We start from the raw sequence: 14,887 nt of genomic DNA, 5'->3' as shown, positions 1-14,887 counted from the left end.
TGATAAGTATTATCAGAAGTGCTATATAATAGGAATCTATACTAGTATAAAGAAGAGCATAGTCAACTTTTTAGGAATGAAAATGGCTTTAAGAATCAAGAAAGGCTTGCTACAAAAATGGTACTTAAGAATGAGTGCTGATCAGTGAGTGGTGTTCATTATGCAGCTAGGTAGAGAAACTGCATCCCAGACAGAGGAAATCTCCTGTTCAAAAGCAGAAAGGAGTGAAATAAGCACCTTTGGGAAACTACTATGCTTAAAAGATACTGCCAAAATATAGGCTATATCTTTTTGTTGTTGTTGTTAAGAGATTTTATTTATTTATTTGAGAGGCAGAGCTACAGACAGAGAGATGAAGAGATAGAAAAGTCTTCCATCTGCTGGTTCACTCCCCAGATGGCCAGAGCTGGGCCAGTCTGAAGCCAGGAGCCAGGAGCTTCTTCCAGGTCTCTCTTGCAAGTGCAGGGGCCCAAGCTCTTGGGCCATCCAGGCTGTAGCAGATAGCTGGATCAGAAGAGGAGCAGCTGGGGCAGGAACCGATGCTCATATGGGATGCTGGCGCTGCAGGCGGAGGCTTAGCCCACTGTGCCACAGTGCAATTCCTAGGCTGTCTTAAGGGATGTCAACAAGAGATTACATAGATAAATGGAAGGTCATGGAGGACTTTGTTATTCTTCTAAAGAACATAGGCACTGTTCCATTATGAGGGTACAGTCACTGAAACTGTTAAGAAAAGGACTAGGAAGGCCACATATCAAAGAACAGATGGGCTGGTGATGTTAAGATTATGGGAAGGGAGATCTGCTCAGAGTGGTTCCTCTCAACCTTTTGACCACACCAAGAGGAATACAAAGAGGTGGCTACATGCATAAAGAAACAGAATGGTGCCCAACAGTGTTTACCCCTGTTACATAGAGTGCATTCTGATGTTTTCGGTTTCATTTTTGTTAAATGTGGTTGCAACTCATGAAATTGTTTTCACCATCTACCTAATGCCTTGCATCCTATAATTGAAAAAATGCTCAGGAGACCATTGTAGTTCTTTTTCTATGAAAGAGATGAAGCTCTAAGGAGGAAAAACAGTAGTAGAGAAAGGACGAAAGAGAGTTCACAGTTATTTCAGAAATAGAATAAAAAGGATTTGGTAGCCACTTGGGTACAGTTGATAAATTTAAGTTAACCCACAGATATTTCATTGAGTGACTGGAATAATTAACTAGGAAAGGTAGCCCAGACTGAAAACTGCAGTTCCACAGCATATCCTGACTACAAGTGTAATGTTTGGTTGATGCAGTTTATTTGTTTTAATTAAATACCACTAGGCAGGCATGCTCTTCACAGTTTGCCACTGGTCCCATTTCTGCTACTGTCCTGTATTGGATTCCTTTATTTATGATCTGCTTTACCCCTGGAATCCAGAAGAAATGACAAATGGTGGTGGTGATGAGCTTCGTTTGAGATATTACAGATGCCTATGGGATATTCCATTGAAGCTGTTCAGGAAATTGCTGATTGTGTGTCAGTAGCTCAGGAGAGAGATTTGATGCTCTTAAGTTTATTGATGGTTAATTAGTCTGTGTGAGTAGATGAAATCTCCCAGGAGACCAGTTAGAGAAAGAAAACAAAAGGTAGTAGGTAGAACTCTGGGAAGCACCTGACCTTCGAAGGCAGGCAGAAGAAAAGAATAAGAAATAGTAAAACTAAATAGTGTTTTGGAACAATAATGATTAGACTTTTTTGAGAAGAAAACAGGAGCTAGTAGTCAATGAGATATGCGGTTATTTTTTAAAGTTTATTTATTGTATTTATTTGAAAGAGTCATAGAGGAGAGAGAGCAAAGACTTTTCCATCTGCTAGTTCCATCTGCTAGATGCTTACAACAGCCGTAGCTGGGCCAGGCTGAAGCCAGGAGCCCAGAACTCAGTCCAGGTCCCTCATATGAGTGGCAGAAACCCAAGTGCTTCAGCCATCAGCTGCTGCCTCCCAGGGTACACGTTACTAGGAAGCTGGATTGGAAGCATAGGTGGGACTCAAACGTGGTTACTCCCATATGGGATGCAGGTATCCCAAGCAGTGCTTTAACCCACTGTGCCACAACGCCTGCTCCAATGCAGTTATATTGAGTACAGCAAACAGAACTTTGGCCTTTACTAGAGCAGTTTCAGTGCAGTCACAAGCAGAGAAGCCAGATTTCAGTGAGTTAAGATGTAACCCAGAGAAATAGAAACTGAGAGTTGTGAATATCAGCTTGTCTTTTTTGAAACTTGATATCAGAAATGAGTGCCAAGGAGGCAAGCAATAGACACAGCAATTAGGCTGCCACTTGGAACACCCACAATCCCATATCAGAGTGCCTGGTTTGAGTCCCGACTCCTCTACTTCCAGTCCAGCTTCTTGCTGGTGCATACCCTGAGAGGTGGCAGATGATGGTTGAAGTGCTTGGGTCCCTGTCACCCACGTGGGAGACGTAGAGAGGAGTTATGGGCTCCTTTGGCCTGGCCTAGGCATTTGGAGACTAAACCAGTAGATAGAAGGTCTTTCTGTCTCTCCACCTTTCAAATAAAATGAAAACAAATAAAAGAGTACCACAGCACTAGAAAGAAATAAAAAGATGAGATGGTGGCTCATAAGGATTGAAGGAGGATCTATGCCTTCAGTTGCATGGACCAGGTCTGTAACTGGTACCCTCTACCTGCTACAAGTGCTGATCTCTTTCACGTGCTCTAAGGCAGAGCATGTGTTTGGCTGTGTGAATAGTAGGTTTGAGGTAAGGTGAAGCACAATAAAGTTTTTTTTAAAGGATATGCAATTGTGATATAAAATTCAATGGTTCAGAATGGAAGAATTTTCCTTTTGAATTGGAGAGTTGGTGCTTCAAGCTTATAAGCTTTTTCGCTGTTTTTTCTCTGGTTCTGATATTGATACCCTCTGCTTTGTAAAGGCTAAGGTAGCTCATGGATTCATCCAGTGTAGGTGGATATCAAGAACAGGATCTTCTCTGGTGTTCTGGGCTTTCTCTGTAAATCCTTTAGTATTCAAATATTGGACATTTTATTTTCTTGTGCTTTCAGTCAACATGGCTTGAAGGAAGCAGCATACAAAAGGCCTTCAGATAGTTCCTGGGTGGAACAGTAGTAAAAATGCTACCTGGGATTTCTGCATCCCACATCAAAGTGCCTGGGTTTGAGTCCTGGCTCTGCTTCTGATTCCAGCTTTCTGCTAATGTACACCCTGGGAGGCAGCAGGTGACGGGCTCAAGTACTTGGATCCCTGTCACTCATGTAGGAGACCCAAATTCAGTTCTATGCTTCTGACTTCAACTGTTGGTCAAGTTCCAGCTGTTGGAGACCTTTGGGGATTGAACCAGCCAATGGCAGTTCTGTGTCCATCTCTCTGCCTTTCAAATAAAAAAATTTTTTAGATTATTTTTTATTTATTTGAAAGGGTTACAGAGAGAGACATCTTCTATCTGCTGGTTCACTCCCCAAGTGGCCACAATGGCCAAGGTTGTGCCAGGCTGAAGCCAGGAGCCTGGAGCTTTATCCAGGTCTCAAACACATGAGTGCAGGGCCCAAGCACTTGTGCCATGTTCCACTGCTTTCTCAGGCACATTAGCAGGGAGCTGGGTCAGAACTGAAGCGGCCAGATCTCAAACCAGCGCCCCTATGGGATTGCAGGCGGTGGCTTAGTTTGTTATCCCACAACACCAGTCCCTCAAATAAATTTTTTAAAAAGAGAACTACAGAATCTAGTATTGAAAATAATCTTTTTTTAAAAATGCTCATGAGAAATGGTGTATTATATAAAAACTATGCAAGGATTTCAGGTTTTTTTTGGGGGGAGGGCATAATAAATGATTTTTTATTCCACTTTTCCACAGATCTTTTGAAATATCCTTCTATTAGGTCTGAGAGTTAAGGCTCATCTTTAGCTTTTAATGTTACTTTACCAGGCTAAATTTTCACTATTAAAGTCTAAAACCGAACTTGTGCTCACAGCTGCCTTTAGCTTCTTCACCTTTCCAGGTAAAACATTTGATAGCTTTTTTAGGTCCTTCCCTTCTGTCAGTAAAATGAAATTCCAAAATAACTTTGTTGATTTTTATGGTCTAAAGTTTCTAAGTAGTGTTTAAATCTGTACTTCACTTCCCATCGTCTTTGTTTCTCTTTATTTACAATTTGCTTCTCAGTCATTTGTTTTGTTTCTGTCTTCACTTTGATTCTTAAGGATGGCATTTGATTGAAATGTCCATGGGGCATGGTACATATGTATTCATGAAAGAAAAACAAGTTTCTTAGTTGGGCCTTAGCATCACATGCTGCTAGCAAGCCCTCTTTTTGATTGCTGCTGTGGTTGTCTTTCCATTCGATGACCGTACTGCATTCTTGGTTTTAGATCCCACTGAAGAGCCCGCACCACAGGCCACCAATACAGTTGGTTCGGTTATTGGAGTGATTGTCACCATTTTTGTGTCTGGAACTATATACTTCATCTGCCAGAGGATGCTATGTCCGCGAATGAAGGGAGATGGGGAAACCATGACTAATGACTATGTGGTACATGGACCAGCATCGGTGCCACTTGGCTATGTGCCACACCCAAGTTCTTTGTCAGGATCTCTTCCAGGTGAGTGGTGACTGCTCTACTGAGAATCACGTCTTAAGTCCTGGCAAGGTTGCCAAGTTTCTTCTAGGGAGACAGGGTACTACCCGGAGCCTATCTGAAATTAGATTACATCATGTTTTAAAAAGTTACAAGAACAAAGGTTTGTTTTTACTTTTAGCACCTTCTCTTTGCACAAAAGGCCTTAGGTTTGGCATGATTGAAATTGCGAAAGAATGTTAAGCAGACGCGTTGACAGGCTCTTAGCCATTCTGACTGCATTTCTGGATGCTCTACTAAAAGCAAATTACCAGTCATCCAGTGAGAAGAGTTATAAACCACACGTTCTTTAAGTTTACTCCCTGAGAACCACAATGTTATTGAATCTAAGAATAAAAGGAGGCCAGAAAATAGATTCCCTTTGGCGAAGATTTGGAAATAGCTGAGTGATACAAGGGAGGAATCTATGTATTGTCGTATGTTTTCTTCTGACATTTCATGTGACAAAGTGGGACGAGGGCTGATTTAGGCATAGCTGTGGAGCCAGAATTTCTACCCTTGGCTAGGTCATATTCCTTTAGGGTAGTTACGATTTATTTTCAGTGTTCCTTGGTGCCCTTAGTGAAAAGAAGCCTTCCTTTTAATGAACGTGAAGAAGTAAGTGCCTGGCAAAAACCCTCTGAAAAAATAGGAATTTATTCTGGGTGTGACTCTTAAGCAAGTAGGCATCGTTTCGAAGCTGTTAATGGTAATGTTGCCCTGCTGCCATACCAGTTTTCAGCTAGTGGAATGTGGGGAGGTACTTGGGAAAACTGTGATTCCTCCTTCACCTTTGGTAGTTTTCATTCCAGCCACACTTGCATTCAGTAGATGAAGAAATATCTTCCATATGTTGGGTTTATGCCTTAAAAATGACTTATTTCCTTTTGAATAAACTTTTCTTCATCTACTCTGTTTCACAGCCTCTAGCCATCAAAACTTCAGCAGGATGAAACTTTTCATTTTGAAGAACTCTGCTTCCCCCAGGGGAGGGCGGAGCTGTGAGCTGTTCTTGGCCTTTTTCTAGGCTGACTCTCAGTGGAAGCATTCACATCTAGAGGACATTGGTTTCCTTTCTCCATCAAGTATTTCAGCTATTTTTAGGAAAGAGAGCAGGAGTTGATTCAAAATCATACTATTTGAATGTTGGTATTTGTGGTCCCACAGTTGAACAAAACTGTTTCATTTATTTTTATAGATCTTAGTCATCCTCAGTGTTAACCCCACTGTCATTGTAGGAATGTCTCGAGGTAAATCAATGATCAGCTCCCTCAGCATCATGGGGGGAAGCAGTGGACCCCCCTATGATCGAGCTCATGTCACAGGAGCATCATCAAGCAGTTCTTCCAGCACCAAAGGCACTTACTTTCCTGCAGTAAGTAGTCCGTTTTTCTTTTCTTTTCTTTTTTTTTTTTTTTTTTTTTTTTTGACAGGCAGAGTGGACAGTGAGAGAGAGAGACAGAGAAAGGTCTTCCTTTGCCGTTGGTTCACCCTCCAATGGCCGCTGCGGCCGGCGCACTGCGCCGATCCGAAGGCAGGAGCCAGGTGCTTCTCCTGGTCTCCCATGGGGTGCAGGGCCCAAGGACTTGGGCCATCCTCCACTGCACTCCCTGGCCACAGCAGAGAGCTGGCCTGGAAGAGGGGCAACCGGGACAGGATTGGTGCCCCGACCGGGACTAGAACCCGGTGTGCCGGTGCCGCAAGGCGGAGGATTAGCCTAGTGAGCCGCGGCGCTGGCCGTTCGTTTTTCTTTGAATGCTACGATCTGTGGGCTTTTAGATTTTTAAATCATTTGAATATGGGTAGTGAGTGGTAGTAAGATGAAATTGGTTTTGTGGTAGAGAACTTAAACATATAAGAGGGCTTCGAAATGTTCATCACAAAATAGAATTAAAAGTTAAGTGTACGAGGAACCCATGTGTAGCACAGTGAGTTAAGCCACTGCTTAGGGCTCCAGCATCCCATATTGGAGTGCCAGTTTGAGCCCTGTGTTGATCTGCCTCCCATCCAGCTTCTTGCTAATGTGTCTGGGAAGGCACTGGATCATACTTGGGCCCCTGCCACCCATGTGGGAGACCAGAATGGAGTTCCTGGCTCTTTGGCTTCTGCCTGGCACAGTCCTGTAGTTATTTAGGGAGTGAACCAACATATGGAAAATCAATCTCTCTCTCTCTCTTTCTCTGTGTGTCTGTGTAATACTCTACCTTTCAAATAAGAAAATAAATCTTTTAAAGATCTGTTATCCTCAGAGGAGCATAATTGTCTACTACAAAATTTTAAAAAAGATAAGTGTAGGCATGGGCATGTAGCCTAGCAGTTAACTCATCTGTGTTCAGCGTGAAACTATCTGGATTTGATTCCCGGCTCCAACTCTTGACACCCATCTTCCTGCTAATGCAACACCTGGGTGGCAGAAATGGCTCAAATGATTGGGTTCCTTCAACCCATATGGAGACCTGGATTGAGTTACTGAGTTCCTAGCTCTTGGCATTAGCCCCAGCCATTGTTGGCATTTGGGAAGTAAGCCAGTGGGTTTGAGTCTGTGTGCACACATGCACATACTCAGGCACGTGTGCACTCTTCTCTCTTTCTCCCTCTACCCCCAGTAAAAGAGAATAATAGATAAGTTTGTTTTGGTGCAAAAAAATTGAAACCAGTGCATGGTTTTTTCAGAATAAATTTTCTGTGAACTTTTTGGAGCCCCCTTGTATAAGGCTTAAAGAAGAAGTTAGCACTAAGCTTTGTAAGTCTTTTAAATAATAATCAGTGTGCTTGAGTACACTGGGCACTAATTTCACATTTGATGTAAAAGTAGAACCACTAAGTGGTACTTCTTGAAAGATTTAGGACTTGTGTTTCAAGATTTCACAAAAGAGGAAGCAAACTTGGAATTTCTTTTAAATTAGTAATCTTTAAGAAATCTGTAATTAAAAAATCAAGGCCGGCGCCGTGGCTCAACAGGCTAATCCTCCGCCTTGCGGCGCCGGCACACCGGGTTCTAGTCCCGGTCGGGGCACCGATCCTGTCCCGGTTGCCCCTCTTCCAGGCCAGCTCTCTGCTGTGGCCAGGGAGTGCAGTGGAGGATGGCCCAAGTGTTTGGGCTCTGCACCCCAGGGGAGACCAGGATAAGCACCTGGCTCCTGCCATCGGAACAGCGCGGTGCGCCGGCCGCAGCGCGCTACCGCGGCGGCCATTAGAGGGTGAACCAATGGCAAAAGGAAGACCTTTCTCTCTGTCTCTCTCTCTCTCACTGTCCACTCTGCCTGTCAAAAATTAAAAAAAAAAAAAAAAAAAAATCAAAACCTAGCTTTGCTAAACTTATGTGAGTGACTTATAGATTCCAGATTTTCTTTTCATCCCTTTAAGCTGTTTAGCCATCATGCTATTGGCCTAGGGAACAGAAAGCTACAATCCTACAGTGCTATTTGAGGCTGGTTCTTTTCAAAGGAGGATTGTGCTAATAGTGTAATGAAAGGGCATAGGAACAGAGATGAAGGAAGTGAAGTTGAAAGAAATTCTAGTAGTCTTTGTCTTGGATAGACTATTGTTATTTTAATTTTATTTTTCTTTTAGATTTTGAACCCTCCACCATCCCCAGCCACAGAGCGATCACATTATACCATGGAATTTGGTTATTCTTCCAACAGTCCTTCTACTCATAGATCATACAGGTAATACATACACCTTCCTCTGATATAAGTTGAAATACTTTTTAGAAGGAAGAAATATTCTCGTTTGGGGTTTGCTATAGTTCCAAATGAGTGGATGATGACCATCAAATAGAGAATAGGCATCTTGTGTTGGTAATGCTGATGTTGCCCCACTGCAGATCCTTTTCTTTCAAGGCGTTATGCTTATTTTTAAAGAGAGCCACCAATGGGACCAGCGCTGTGGCATAGCAGGTAAAGCCGCTGCCTGCAGTGCCTGCATCCCATATGGGCGCTGGCTCGAGTCCCAACTGATCCACTTCAATCCAGCTCTCTGCTATGGCCTGGGAAAGCAGTAGAAGATGGCCCAAGTCCTTGGGCCCCTGCACCCATGTGGGAGACCCAGAAGAAAGTCCTGGCTCCTGGCTTCAGATTGGTGCAGCTGTGGCCATTGCGGCCATCTAGGGAGTAAACCAGCGGGTAGAAGACCTCTCTCACTCTCTCTCTCTCTGCCTCTGCCCCTAACTCTGCCTTCAAATAAGTAAATTAAAAAAAAAAAAAAGAAGAAGAAGAAGTAGAGCCATCAATACTGGCTTTTAGAGGATATAAGTAGAGCCTCAGGCTTCGGCAGTATTTTAATCACTAATGTGATTTCAAGGTAGATTACAATTGAGGGTAAGTTTGATTAATACTCTAGGACTAGAACATTGGGGTAAGAATACTGTTCTGGGAGTCACAGAAGCTCTTAAAATAGCATGAGTATTAAGAGCACAGATTTTGAGAAACATTGAACAAGTTTAAGGTCAGCCTGTGGATAAATTGCTGTTACTGTCTGGAGTAAAAGATGTCTCATGTAGTTGTATGGAATAGATAATAGATCTAGACTATAATTAAAATCAATGAAGTGTGTTTATAAGCCTAAAGAGGAGAAACTGTGCCTCTGTGCTAACTTGTGAGTCTGAAGAATGTGTTGAGTAGGTCAGGTGTTGTTGTGTCAGCCTATTCCATCTTCAGCAGGAGGCCAGCAGCTGGGTGTTCTCTGTTGATCACTGAGTGCCCGTTACCTTCTAGATGAGGTATTTCCTGGCATGTCAGTCAGATGCATCTGATAAAACTTCAAGCATGTGTGGAATTGCACTAGAAACTACTTGAAATATCTCACTCGGTGTTGTTATTTCTGGTTAGATAAGACCGTATTTGACAAAGGGTTGGCTTTGATTATTTTTGTGATTTATTGTAATGTTGCTTTCCTTAACACAGGTTTGTTTCAAAAAGCCAAAACTGGGGTGGACATTTGGTGTAGTAGTTGGGTTAAGTCGTTGCCTGAGGCATCACATCCTTTACTGGAGTACCTAGATTTCAATCGCTGCTCCTCTTCCAATCCAGCTTCCTGCTAATGAAGACCCTAGGAGGCAGTATTGATGGCTTAAGTATCTGCAGTCCATATTGGAGATAGATTGAGTTCCAAGCTTCTGACTTTGGCCTGTCCAAGCCCTGGCTGTTTTGTTCATTTGAGGGACAAACCAGCTAACCAGCTGATGGAAAATATCTCTCCCCTTCTCCCTCCCTCCCTTCCTCTCTCCCTCCTTCTCTTCCTTCCCCTTCTTTATTTCTTCCCTCTTCTCCCCACCCAACCCCTCTCTACCTTTCAAAAAAAAGAAGTAAAAATAAAGTTGGGGATGGCACGTGAGCCCCAGCATCCCATATGGGCACCAGTTTGAGTCCCGGCTACACTTCTTCTGATACAGCTCCCTGCTAATGCGTCTGGGAAAGCAACAGAAGGTGGCCCAAATGTTTGGGCCCTTGCACCCACTTGGGAAACAGGCTCCTGGCTTCAGCCTGGCCCAGTTCTGGCCATTGCAGCCATTTGGGGAGTGAACCAATGGATGGAAGATCGAACTCTCTCCCTCTCTCTCCTCTCTCTCTCTGAATCTGACTTTTAAACAAATAAGTAAAAATCCTAAAAAAAAAAAGCTGCATTCAATGCACATTGAAATCATTAAAAATAATTAGCTAAGAAGCCAAAACAGAAAAGTAGAAGTCTGAAAATTGGAATGACTTAGAATTTTATTCTTGAAAATTAATTTCTTTAATTCAAATAAACTAAAACACTGTTGGATCAAAATAAGCATAATTGCACTGAAAACAATTTTTATTCAGTCAATTTCCATGTCTCAAGTCAAGGCCAATTTCTGTTTATTATGGAGTCAACTTTTTGTCATCTGTTGAGGTTTTTGTTTAAATCAGGGCTTTAAAAGAATTTTGTTCATTCTGCTTTCTTTTCTTACTTTTCCTTTTTTTCTTTTCTTTGTCTTTTTTTTTCCCCCCTCGTGAAAATGTGTTTGGTGTTTTAAATGTTGAGTCAGGAAATTTCACGAAGGCTTCATACTTGATTGTATGGAGCGATAAGACCAAATGAAACAAAACACCATGAAATCATGTCAATATTGACAGTAAAAGCCTGTGAGAGCCTGCTTGGCAGGTCTGGGAACTTGTGCACTTCTGGCAGCTGTTTCTTTTGAGGCAAAGCCCAGGTGATGTCAGATGGTTTGTGTCCAGGGATATTATCTGTGGTGCTTTGTCTCACCAGACACTTCGTGCATTGTTTTTATCAGCTGTATACTTGTTCCTGCCCCTTCTCTTGCAGCCATTTTGATGAGAAAGCTTATGAATAAATCTTGGGGATTAATATGAAATAAGATAAGTTTTTCCATATTTAGGAAAAAGAGATAGGAGAAGTTGCAAATAGAAGTAAGAATGAGAGCAGAGGCAGCACTTAGATCAAGTCTTACTTTCACTGGTATGCTGCTCTCTTTCCAATTCATTTTTCTTGAGTTAGCTATGCTATGAACTTAACAACTGTAGATTAGTTGAAAAGATAAGTATAAGAAGTAAGTTAGGCTTTTCTGAAATGTATTTGAAAATTCACTGGCCTTAAGTGGGTACATAAAATTACTCATTTTGATGTTCAGTTAAAGCTGCCCTTTGACTGTGTATTTATCTATGCAAGGAATCAAAACTGTTCCCCTCAGACCACAGCGGTGTCCTCTTGCTAGCAGCAGCAGTGTAATGGGGTAGGTGTGGCTCATAGCTGTCCGGAAAAGCTCAGCCTGGGTTGTATGGTGTTTGGGTTTTAAAGAAACAAAGTATTCAGGCATCATTAAATTATTTATCAGATAAATTATGGAGTGGTTAAAGAACGTTGAGAGAATGTTAACATGTTTGAGTAGTGTAAAACACACAAAGACTTATGCTTCTCACGGGCCATAAAATTGCAGAAATTGGTGAGGTCTACTCCATTAAGTAAATGCAAAAGGTATGCAAAGATTTTCCAGAGGTGACCGTTGTATAGCTTTCATTCTGTGGTACAGTTTAACTGGAAGAGACAGGAGCACATCCAGAGACTGGATCAAGTTCACCTCCGCTTCTCCATCTTGTCCATCGCACTTGCCTCTAATTACATTTATTTGCCAAATATGAAAATGTGTGCTGTCTCCTTCTTCCAGTCTGCCATTGGAAATTGCCTCTGGATCTGCGCAAATTTAAATTGCAGTAGCTTGTTGTTTTCGAAGTGAAGTTTACCTCAGATATCTCTGAATTCTGATAAGGAAAATCATTTTGCTGTGAAACTAACTCTGCTTCTCTTTATTTCCTTCCCGTCCCAGCTACAGGCCATATAGTTACCGGCACTTTGCACCTCCCACCACACCCTGCAGCACAGATGTCTGTGACAGTGACTATGCTCCTAGCCGGAGAATGACCTCAGTGGCAACAGCCAAGGGCTACACCAGTGACTTAAACTATGACTCAGAACCTGTGCCCCCACCTCCCACACCTCGAAGCCAATACTTGTCGGCAGAGGAGAACTATGAAAGCTGCCCTCCTTCCCCGTACACGGAGAGGAGCTACTCGCATCACCTCTACCCGCCACCGCCCTCTCCCTGCACGGACTCCTCCTGAGGAGGGGCCCTCCTCCTCTGACTGCCTCCACCGCAAACATGTAAATACAGTGTGGTTGAGATCTGGGGGGGAGGGGGCTGTTAGAGAAGGCTGAGGCAGACTTTGTACAGTTAAAATTATAAAATGGGCTAGGGGATACTGGAGATATTTGTACAGAAGAAAAGGATATTTATATATTTTCTTAAAACAGCAGATTTGCTGCTTGTGCCATAAAAGTTTGTATAAAAAATAAATTTGTACTAAAAATTTTATTTTTGCAAACTAAATACACAAAGCATGCCTTAAACCCAGTGAAGTGACTGAGTACAAAGGAAACAGGAATAATAAAGGCATCTCTGACCAGGAATGTCTGGGCTTTATTGATACCAAAAATGAAAAAAAAAGATGACGACGACAATTAAGTCCATCTCAGAGCAGCAAACCATAGATACTTGGAAGAAGCCAAATAGCCTCATGTTAACTAACATTTGAGGGCCAACAAGTGAAGACATCATGAAGGGGGGAGGGGAGATACTAACCTTGGACAAAGGGCTTTGTTTTCTCTCGGAATCCAACTGAATTTTTGTGAGGAAATAGATATTTGCAAAATCCATTCTGGTGTTGCTGTTGTCAGGTGAGATCAGCTGTCTGGGAAGATGCTGCAGGGCCACGTGTGTGCAGGTCTTCTGTCCCTGCCTTAGAGCCTACTCCTCCATCACAAAGTCGTGCTTTCACTTTGCTGCCTCCCCCAGCAACTTTGTAGGCCATTTTTGCCAAAATACCAGGATGTATTCAAGGAATTAAAGAAATGGAATTGTCTAAATCAAAGTTTGATTTTAATATTTCTACTAGCTCCATTCCCCAGTAGGTTTAGCTCTTCATTGACTGATGTTTTTACATAATGATCAAAGATTAGACATATTATTTCTTTTCTTTACTTCAAGGTCATTTTAACATTCATTAAAATGTCTCCTTACAACATATAGACAGTGTTTAAGAATTGCAAATTTAACCATTATGTTTTTGTTGTAAATTAATCATATATCCTTGCAGTACTTTCATCATATAATATCACAATATGAAATCACTTTTATATGTTTTTTTTTTTTGAGTAAAACATTTAAATATGTTCTGGTTAGAGACAATCTATTTAAAAATAAAATTTTTTGTCATTAGGTTTTTCCCTATATTAACTGTTTGTGCCATTTTCGTGCTCTTTAGGCCAATTTTTCCTCAGAATGATGTCTACATATGTACCTCTTCTGATGTGTGACATGAGTTTAATATCTTCCTGTTATCCACTGTGAATGTAAGGTTGTTTTCGAATTATCCACAAATTATTCTTATAATCATCTATGTTTTTATGCGTGTCCCGTCTTATTACATTATGAACTAAGTAATTTAACAATCATTTGGGGAGTAAATAAGAAGGCCAACTATTAACATCTCAGCTGTCAGAACATGGGAGCAGGGACTATGGAAATCTCACTCCGTCTGCCTGACCTGCTGTCATGTGCAGTGCTGCGGCTGCCACCTTAAGCTTCCAGGGATGACCCATGCAGCAGTTCTAGCCTGCTCTGCCTCCTTGCCACAAGTTAGTCTCTTGCTTTTAACACATGTCTGGCACTTCTCTGCTAAAACTGAATGTGTTTTCAAACAGATGTACTTTGACCTGAGCAGGTGCTGGCCAGTTAGTTATGAAATGACTTCGGTTTTTGTTTTTAATGCTGTCTTGTCAGGGCCTCTCTGACTTGCAAGAGAAAATAACAAAAGAAAGGATTCAGAATTTTTGGCAGGGATGAAGTAATGCTTCAGGCCACTCAAAAAATATCTAAATAAACTTTTTAAAGAAGAAAATATGGTTTCAGAATAATGCTCAGATTGTTGGGGACAGCTAATGAGAATGATCAGGTGCACTGATTTTGCATATGACTAAATGGTCATCCATCAGCATTAACTCTTCCTGTTAATGGAACAACGTGCTCCCAGTCTAAGAATGGACACTAAACTTGCATTCTGTGACACATGGGAACACTTGATGTTTAAATGAAGATGGAAAGGTTAGCAATAACTGGGTATCAATTAGAATTTGAGAATTCTATATGTTTACATTTTTTAACGTGCATCTTTATCTGGTGGGCTTCCCATGTGGAAACTTGCACTATAATAAACTAAGAAGAATATTGCCTTGTTTTGTCTCAGTCCAAGTGCTTGTACTGCGATGGCAATGGCCTCTTCTTGCAAAATACTAATTTGTGTGCCAATTTGTTTGAAATTATTTGAAGGCAGTTCAGCTTAATCTTAGTATCCTCTTTCTGGGGTAGTTGAGATGGATTTTTGGTATTTCTAAGCATACTCTTTAGTGAGAGAATTGTCCGATTCTGGAAAGTTTTACTGACCCTCAGGTTACGATGGACACTTAAGCTTAAGTAAATTTTATTAAGCAAGAGCTTTAATTGGGAAAACTGAGGAGGAGAAAAAATAATGAGAATACAAATCAGAAATTGAAAAAGAAGTTTTAATTTTAGTATTTTGCTAGGTTCATTATCCAAAGGAGGAAATGAGGGGGAAAAAAGTCATTAGGTACTTTTTTTTTTTTTTTTTAACTTGCCTCTTAAAGTATGCCTTCTTAGTGATGTGATTAAAATGATCTGAGGAAT

The 14,887-nt window shown here is 41.5% G+C and overlaps 1 protein-coding gene across 1 annotated transcript in view; it reads left to right on the top strand.

The window, feature by feature from the left end:
* LRP6 (LDL receptor related protein 6) overlaps positions 1 to 13,245 on the top strand; it is a 185,385-nt gene extending 172,140 nt beyond the window's left edge. Inside the window, exons 20-23 of the mRNA XM_062194835.1 lie at positions 4,396 to 4,626; positions 5,880 to 6,016; positions 8,215 to 8,312; positions 11,954 to 13,245. Coding sequence (XP_062050819.1) covers positions 4,396 to 4,626; positions 5,880 to 6,016; positions 8,215 to 8,312; positions 11,954 to 12,248 — 761 coding nt within the window. The 3' untranslated portion in view covers positions 12,249 to 13,245. The remainder of the gene's footprint in view (positions 1 to 4,395; positions 4,627 to 5,879; positions 6,017 to 8,214; positions 8,313 to 11,953) is intronic.
* The last annotated feature ends 1,642 nt before the right edge of the window (positions 13,246 to 14,887 follow it).

Source organism: Lepus europaeus, chromosome 6, assembly GCF_033115175.1.
Source record: "Lepus europaeus isolate LE1 chromosome 6, mLepTim1.pri, whole genome shotgun sequence".
NCBI classification, from domain to species: Eukaryota; Metazoa; Chordata; class Mammalia; order Lagomorpha; family Leporidae; genus Lepus; species Lepus europaeus.
Note: the sequence above shows the minus strand (reverse complement) of the source record. Positions and strands in the feature narration are given on the sequence as shown.